Source organism: Peromyscus maniculatus, chromosome 8 (genome assembly GCF_049852395.1).
Source record: "Peromyscus maniculatus bairdii isolate BWxNUB_F1_BW_parent chromosome 8, HU_Pman_BW_mat_3.1, whole genome shotgun sequence".
Lineage (NCBI taxonomy): Eukaryota > Metazoa > Chordata > Mammalia > Rodentia > Cricetidae > Peromyscus > Peromyscus maniculatus.
Genome location: NC_134859.1, coordinates 87,127,501 through 87,135,721, shown reverse-complemented (window position 1 = coordinate 87,135,721; position 8,221 = coordinate 87,127,501). Strand labels below are relative to the sequence as shown.

Here is an 8,221-nt window from a genome sequence, read left to right as displayed (position 1 = left end):
GCCAGCTCTAAAAGCCAATTGTACAGTGTTCCTAAGACAGCATTTAATTTAAATAAACTAACAATGCACAAACACGTTCTTGCAAAAATGAAAACCACATAGATCAATTTCAGCTTCTGCTCTCTAATCAGCGTCTCCCCGAAGAAACCTTTCCAGCCAGTCTGTGCATTGTCTTATCAACATGCTTACATCTGTATTCATATGCACCTGCAGAAAACAGTCATCTTTCAACCATATGCCAAGGTGCATTTATCATATTATGTGTCATGGCCTCCCACTGCTTTTATTATACCCAGCCGCTTGTTCTTAGGGCTTTCTGAGTGTTGACATTACTCATTCAATTTGATTTCCGCTCCTGTCCCTCCCTAGATGTTATGTACTTAGCTGTCTGCTCACTTCTAATTGTTTCTGCTTTGTCTTTATTGCCACAAGGCTTCAAAGACCCTCCCTTTTCTGTCTCTTCCTGAAGACATTGCAAGGCATTCTCTGGGGGTAAATAAGAAGAGTCAACCAGGGAGCTTGTGCCTGAGATGTTACCTGTCAAATGGCTGCTTCCACTCACCTCCCGAAGCTTTCCTGACATTGATGAGATGGAATTCTGCAATTTTTGACCGGGGCATGTGGCTCAGTCACTAGAATGATTGCTTAAGGTATACCAGGCCCTGGGGTAGATTTCCAGCACAGCATACAACCAAGTGTAATGGCATAGGCCTATAATCTCTTACACTTTTGGTTGTGAGCCTAGCCTTGAATGGCTGAACCATCTCTTCAGCCTGCCTGAAATCTCAGTACTTGGAAAGCGCAACAGGATCAGAAGTTCAAGAACATCTGGGTCTACACAGTGAGGTAGAGGCCAGCCTGAGCTACATGAGATCCTGTCTTCAAAACAGAACAAAACAACCAACCAACCAACCAACCAACCAACCAACCAACAACCTACCCACCCACTCACCCACCCACCCACCCACCCAACCAACCAACCAACCAACCACCCAACCACCCACCCACCCACCCACCCACCCACCCACCCACCCAACCAACCAACCAACCAACCAAACAACCAACGACCCCTTTGCATTCATCACTGACTGGGGAAAAGTGAACCTTTTCCTGGGATGGAGAGAGGTGGTCCCTCAGCTTCTTTCATTGGGGCTGGGGTTTAAATGGGGGCCTGGTGCTGCTTATAGAAACTTCCAGAGATTTGGTGCCTTGGATTCCCCACCTCCTCTGGGTTTCCTTCTCTTTTCTCTTCCTACACCTTAGATCTTGGAGTCTCTCCTACTACACCTCCTATTTTTGAGAAGATTTCTCTTTTTGTTTTTTTGAGACAGGGTTTCTCTGTGTAGATTTGCACCTTTCCTGGAATTGAGAAGATTTCTCATCTTCTGCAGCCTTTTACTCTCTTTAGGCATCCCTCTTGTCTCTTCAGGCCTTTAGGAAGGGATAAAGTTGGATGGGTACATCTGATCTGCTCTTTCCCTTTTTCTTTTCTTTTTCTTCTTCCTTCTCTCCTTTTTTTTGGAGACAGATCTCATTATAACCCAGGCTGACTTCAGAGACAGCAACCTTCCTGCCTCAATCTCCCGAGTGCTAGTATCACAGGTGCCGGCCACCATTTCATCCAAGCTCATCTGTCTCTATCTATAACACCTTATGTACGTCAGACTCGTAGTGACAGGAAAAGCTTGTGTTTACACCTGTATCTCAGAACCTAGCAACATGCCTTGTGTGGATGAAGGGCTTGGTGCATGTCTAGTGAGTGACAGGGCGAAAGGTACCTTGAGTGCTCAGTGTCGATGGTCTCTGGGGAAGAGGATTGTCTCCTAGGTAAGGGACTGCTAACTTACTCTACCGCTGAGTTCATGAAATTTTCCTCATGTCTGCCCTTTTCTTCTCCAGCATGAGTCTATCCCTTCCGCCAGGCTGAACTTTGAGGAGGAGCTGTGCTTCAATGGTCCAGTGACCTAGCAAATGACTGTACAGGAGCAGAAAGGACGAGGAAGGACCTTGGTGGCTGATACTGTGGCTTCTTCAACTGGACAAGTCTTTCAACAGGCCAGGGGAGGAACACACCTTGACTTCTGTGCAGCAAAATCAGAAACAGCCATAATGGCTGGGACTGTGGCTCTAGGAGGTTAGAGATCTGTGCTTGGAGCCTCGGTTCACCGATTAGTCATGTGACTTTGTGCAGTTGCTAGCCTTTTGAGGCCCGATTTTCTTGACTGTAAAATAAGGTCAGTAATACAAAATTTCCCAGATTACGTGAGATAATGTATGCAGGGTCTTGCAGAATGGCCCTGGGCAGTAGAGGTTGGCAATGATCACTGGCTGTCACCATTATTATTGTCACCAGGCTGTCACTGCCGTCATCCCACACTTCCATTCTACTTGGGTGCTCTCATTCCCAGCAACCTCCAAACCTTTCCCCATTTTCTCAGGGATTGGGAAAGTTCCCTATCTTTAGCGGCTTTGCTGGGAGACAGTGAAGTCTTTGCTAAGTGGAAGAAACTTCTAGAATACGTCCATATGGAGATGTAATGTTCTACCTGACAGCCAGATCTTGGGGGGTTGATTTCAGCTCTCTTCAGTAGGCACGTGACCTTCTCTTACTTCTCTGAGCATTCTTGGATTGAATCAGCCTTTCATGTCATTTGGGGGCTATTGCCAAGAGTCACTGGACAAAAAAGTCTTATTAAACAGTTAGACGATAATACTAGTAATTATAATTATGATAACCACATACTATTTAATACTAACAACATTGCATGATAAAATAATAATATTGAAGCTATTTGGGTGCTTACTATTTACTAAGTGTGGGATGAAGCCTTTCACAAGCCTCTTAGCTCTGGGAGAGACACTTGCTGAGACTAGAGAGAGGCGGCAGTGCCTTTTCTCTGGCTGGGCCCTCAGTGACCAGGATCCCAGGCCAGGCTGGGACTGACTGTCTTTCGGGGTCAGGACCGTAAAGAGTTACTTGGGGCTGCACATTCTTGGAAGGGTGAGCAGAGTCTCTGCCACACTCAGAACCCCAGCTTGTTTGGGGCTGGGGTCAAGAGGTTGGAATCTGGACATCTTGGCTGTGGATCTCGGGCAAAGCTACTGAGTGGTTTCCTTATCTTTAAGATGGGCAGAGAATCTTGTTTTCTTTGGGCTGTTGTAGGCTCCAAAGAGGTCTGAAAAGGCTTTGTAAGGTTGCGCCCAGGGTAATGTCATTCCAGCAGGAGTGGACAGAAACCTCCCGAGAAGCCGAGGGAGCTCAGAACACAGCAAGCTTTCTGGCACTGTTGTGCATCTTAGTCTTTGTTTCTGGATACAAAGTCCCTTTCCAAGACCCCTGGGTCAGGCCGGAATACCAGAGGGGCTGCTGGAGCATAGAGCATAGCAACTATCTGGCCAATCTCTTCCTTCACCTCCCCCAGGGATCAGGCCTCCTCCTCAGGGCCAGATAAGGAATGACTCACAGTGGCCAGCTAACCCTAGCCACTAAAACCTTTATGAAGATTCAGTCACACCCTGTTTCCTGAGTGGCCCTGGGCTCCCTAGAGTCCTTCTGCAACCGTTTCCCTAATTTACAGTCACCCATGGTCATGGAAGGGTCGTGTGTGTGTGTGTGTGTGTGTGTGTGTGTGTGTGTGTGTGTGTGTGTATGTGTGTAGGTACTGTGGCTGTCTCCTTCCTGGAGAAGACGGTGACTAGAAGACTGTTTGCTGGGTTTTAGCGGAACAATTCTTCATTTAGAAGATCAGTTGATACTATGAAGAAAAGAGGGCTGACTTTGAACATTTCACTTCACAGGGTTAACTGAGGCTTAGAAATAGGGAGTGACTGGCCCATCTCCCGGTCTCCCTAACCTCCCTTTCAGGAGGCACAGGATTTCCATCCTGAGCCAGAGACAGCTCTGACAAAACTAGAAGGTACCATGGGGACACTGCTAAGGACTAGTGAGCTGGAGCGGGCAGGAACTGGGGGGTGATGCTGTTGAAGTGCCCCACAGTATGGATCAGGGAGCCTGGCCCAAGGAAGAGATCCAGAAAGATCTGGAATTCTTGCACTGGGGGCCGGGTGTGAAGAAGGGCTCCTTCCATTCTGGAAACGCTCCACTCCGTGTTGCTGCTGATTTTAGTCTCCTCACTCCTTCACCTCTGTTCGAGGAGGTTTCCGAGGTCCACTGCCTTCAGCCTGCACCATTTTAACACACTCTTAGCACACTTCAGAAGTGCTCAAGGAGGGCAGGTCCCATTCCATTTCTGTCTCTGGGTGGCAGGTGCCAAATGCCTTATGGGCAAGTGATCAGCCTCTGCCAGACTCAGAGTCCTCATCATGGGAATATTAAAGAAACTCAATAGAGGTCTTGTTAAGTGCATCTCGAGACTGGGGTAGGGAGGGGTGGAGATGTCCCGGTGGGGGTGAGTGTTGTTTCTGAGCTGGGTCAACCATGCTGGAGGTTAGGTTTAAGCACCTATGGTACTGTGGAGAAGCCACTATGGCGGCCCGCTGTTTCCTGCAGCTGTAGTTATTGTCACCTAGGACATTGTGTGGCTGCAGCAGGGTGGGGCAACTTTGTCTCAGTCAAAGAACAGGACTCTGTCTTCCTCAAGAGGGAACTTATGGGGAATTGGGGGCGGTGGTCTGTGCCATTAGGGGGACTCTGAGAGGCTGTTATTTTCAGTGGTGTGTAGGAATCTGGTGTGTGTGTGTGTGTGTGTGTGTGTGTGTGTGTGTGTGTGTGTGTGTGATCACAAGGAGGGAGGGATTTATTAACATAATTCCAAAGGTCTCAGAAACCTCCTAGAACAGAGTGGTCACTGAGGTGGGGTCTCGAAGGGGTATGATTCCTGAGGGTGTCAAATTCTTGTAGGTCTTAAAGGGCCAAGGTGATACTGTCATTCCGGAAGTCAGTGTGGTCGCAGCCTGTGTAGTGGGGGCTGAAGAGCCAGAATAGGGACGTGCTGTCTGGGCAGTAGCTTTGGAGTGGGCTGGGGTGGGGCCGCTCTAAGGAGGACTGGGGCCTCTGGCTCCTGGGAGGGGAGGGCAGGAGCAGAGTCGCCAGGAATTGACCAATGGGGAGAGCGCCCATGTTTGTCCTCAGGAGCTTGCAAATTCCTGATACCCGCCCCTGCAACATCTCCATCCCCCTCTCGCCTGGGGCATAAAAAGCCTCAGGTGAGGGCCTTGCCACTCCTCCTGCGGTCAGTTGCTCTCAGGCCCGTGTCGCTCCAGTCTTCCTCCTCACCATGACTTCCTATAGCTATCGCCAGTCCTCAGCCATCTCTTCCTTCGGGGGCCTGGGCGGCGGCTCGGTGCGCTTTGGGTCAGGGGGTGCTTTCCGTGCCCCCAGCATCCACGGGGGTTCAGGTGGCCGCGGTGTGTCCGTGTCCTCCGCCCGCATCGTGTCCTCGTCCTCCGGGAGCTATGGCGGAGGCTACGGCGGAAGTTTTGGTGGGACTCTGGCTGTGTCCGATGGGCTGCTGTCTGGCAACGAGAAGATCACCATGCAGAACCTCAATGACCGCCTGGCCTCCTACTTGGACAAAGTGCGCGCCCTGGAGCAGGCCAACACCGAGCTGGAGGTGAAGATCCGCGACTGGTATCAGAAGCAAGGGCCCGGACCCTCCCGCGATTATAGCCACTACTACAAGACCATCGAGGACTTGCGTGACAAGGTGGGCAGCGGCGGGGCCCCGGAAGGTGCACTTGCTGGGGTTGGGCGGCAGGGCGGGGAGGCGGTGGAAACGCAGCCCGCAGGCGGCCAAACCCGTTACAACTTTGTGGGACAGCCCGCAGGGTGGGGCCGAAAGGCTGGGCTGGACCCTGGAACTGGAGTGGAGGCCGGGTGTTAGAAACCGAGACAGACAGGTAAGTGGGTGGGACCTTCAGAGCCGTGGTGGGGACTTGGCTTGGAGAGAGAGGGTCGGGAATATCCAAAGAGAGAGCAATGCCACACAGCTATGGGCTGCCCAGAGAGGGAGACCCCGAGCTGTAGCCTCAGCTGGGGGCTGCAGGGTATGAGTCCGTGGGACTCTGGGTTCCACCGGAGCCAGCGACCCTCTTGGGGAGTTCTCAGTGTTCTTTTCTCGGGTAGTGCTTGTCTAGTTGTCTTCACCTAGGCCCTCCTCCCACTCCTCTCCAGTCCGGCGGGGGGAGGGGGACCACCCAGGTTCACAAGGAGCTATTGGAAGACTGTAAGAGATGGGGGCTGCATAGCAAACCCCTCCTCAAAAAAGGAAAAATTTCTAGTCAGGCGTGGTTGCTCAGGCCTGTAATCCAAGCACGAGGAAATTGTAGCAGTGGTTCTCAACCTTCCTAACGCTGAGATCCTTTAATACAGTTTCTCACGTTGTGCTGACCCCCAACCAGAAAATTACTTTCGTTGCTACTTCACAACTGTAATTTTACTACTGTTATGAATTGTATTATAGATATCTGTGTTTTCCGTTGGTCTTAGACAACGCTTGGTCTTGACCCACAGGTTGAGAACTACTGTGCTAGAGGCTGAGGTCATGCCTATGCTCAGCTACCTCGTAAAGTGAGGCTAGTCTTGTCTGCATGAGTCTCTCTCTACAACCCGCCCCGCAAAAGCCCCAAACAAAAAAAACCCTAACATGAAAAAACAAGAGAAAAGAAAAAAATATTTTAGCCAATGAGAGGGAGGGAGAGGTGATGACCCCCTGCTTATATGGACCTGTCTCCTGGAGTACCAGGTACAGAGAAGGTAAACCTGAAGGTCTGAACCACAGGCCTGTTGGATGATGGGGTGTGGTCTTCCTTTCTGGGAAGAGCCTTGTCCTGAAGAAATGTACCAGAGACCGGGGAGGCATTTAACAGCTCCCTCCCCACTTGTTCTCCCAATATGTACTCCTCCAGAGCATTTTCCAGTGCCGTGTGAACCCAGCATGCTGTTGGGCACAGGCACTGAGGTGCCAATCAAACAGTGAAGGGAGTGATTTTTTTTTTTTTAGTTTTTTTTTCTTAAACTTTCTTTTTTTATTCATTCTTTTCGAGAGTAGTGCTTTTTAACACGGTGATGGATGGCTAGAATCCTAGACAGCTCGAACCCTCTTTCTCCTGCCTTATCCCTTTGCCCTCCCACACACCCACAGCAGACATGTCTAGAAGCAATTCTCACTCGGCAGTGAATGGTCTCCTCTGATCTTTATACTCTACTCTGTTTTCTTCACACCCCCCCCCCCCCCCCCCCCCCCCCCCCCCCCCGCCAATATCTATGGAGCTGCCTGTGGTGGCCGACACCTATAATCCCAGCATTAGGTAGGAAACTGAGGCAGCAGGATGATGAGGCTAATGCCAGCTGAGCTACATAGTGAGATTCTGTCTGCAAAAGTCAAACTGGAGGAAACCGAACCAAACCAAACCAAACCAAACCAAACCAAACCAAACCAAACCAAACCATGAAACAACAACAACAAAACTATGCCAACGACTGCCCGGGGACAGGCCGCCGAGTGGTCCTGTCCTAGTCTTTGAAAACACTGGGCCCAGGTATTTAGATCAGTGGTGAGCTGGATGATTTGAATGGACTCCTGGGATCAGCGAGTCTGCAGGCGGGGTAAACTCAGGATGTGTACCTCTGTGCAGGGGTGGTACCGACGTGGGAGTGAGTCTGAGTGACTGTGAAGGGTCAGGTGCCCGAGGTGCCTGGCACATTGTAGATGATCAATGAGAGATATCCCCACCCCACCCCCTGGAAGGCAGAATGTGCTTTGAGTGTGGGATAGAGATAGGGGTAAAAGATTTTTCTTCTTTTTCTTCCTCTTCTTCTTGATTTGTCGAGACAGGGTTTCTCTGTGTAGCCCTGGCTGTTCTGGAACTCGATCTGTAGACCAGGCTGGCCTCGAACTCACAGAGATCTGCCTGCCTCTGCCTCCAGAGTGCTGGGATTAAAGGCATGGGCCACCACAGCCCGGCAGGATAAGTGATTTTTAATGCTTCTCTGCTTCAGGTTTATAGGCCCCTTTCAGACCACTCAGTTTTGCCTGCACAGGTCTTAGACCTGTCCTTCTGGACACGCCTCTTGGCCTGATTCCCTTCACCCAACCTCTTGTACAGTGTGTCCTCGGGGGGCAGTGGACCCATGCCAAAGCCGCCCAGAGAAGGGGCTTGTGGGCAGTATCTAGGGAGTGGGGATTATTCAGTCATTTATCTGGGAAGAGAGTGGCTAGGTCATACTGGTTTGCCAAACTGGTGCCAGCTGCTGGCTGCT

General features: G+C 50.7%; 1 protein-coding gene across 1 annotated transcript in view; it reads left to right on the top strand.

Moving 5' to 3' along the window:
- Positions 1-5,165: 5,165 nt before the first annotated feature.
- Krt19 (keratin 19) overlaps positions 5,166-8,221 on the top strand; it is a 4,734-nt gene continuing 1,678 nt past the window's right edge. The window contains exon 1 of the mRNA XM_006992866.4: positions 5,166-5,666. Within this exon, the coding sequence (XP_006992928.2) occupies positions 5,238-5,666 (429 nt within the window). The 5' untranslated portion in view covers positions 5,166-5,237. The remainder of the gene's footprint in view (positions 5,667-8,221) is intronic.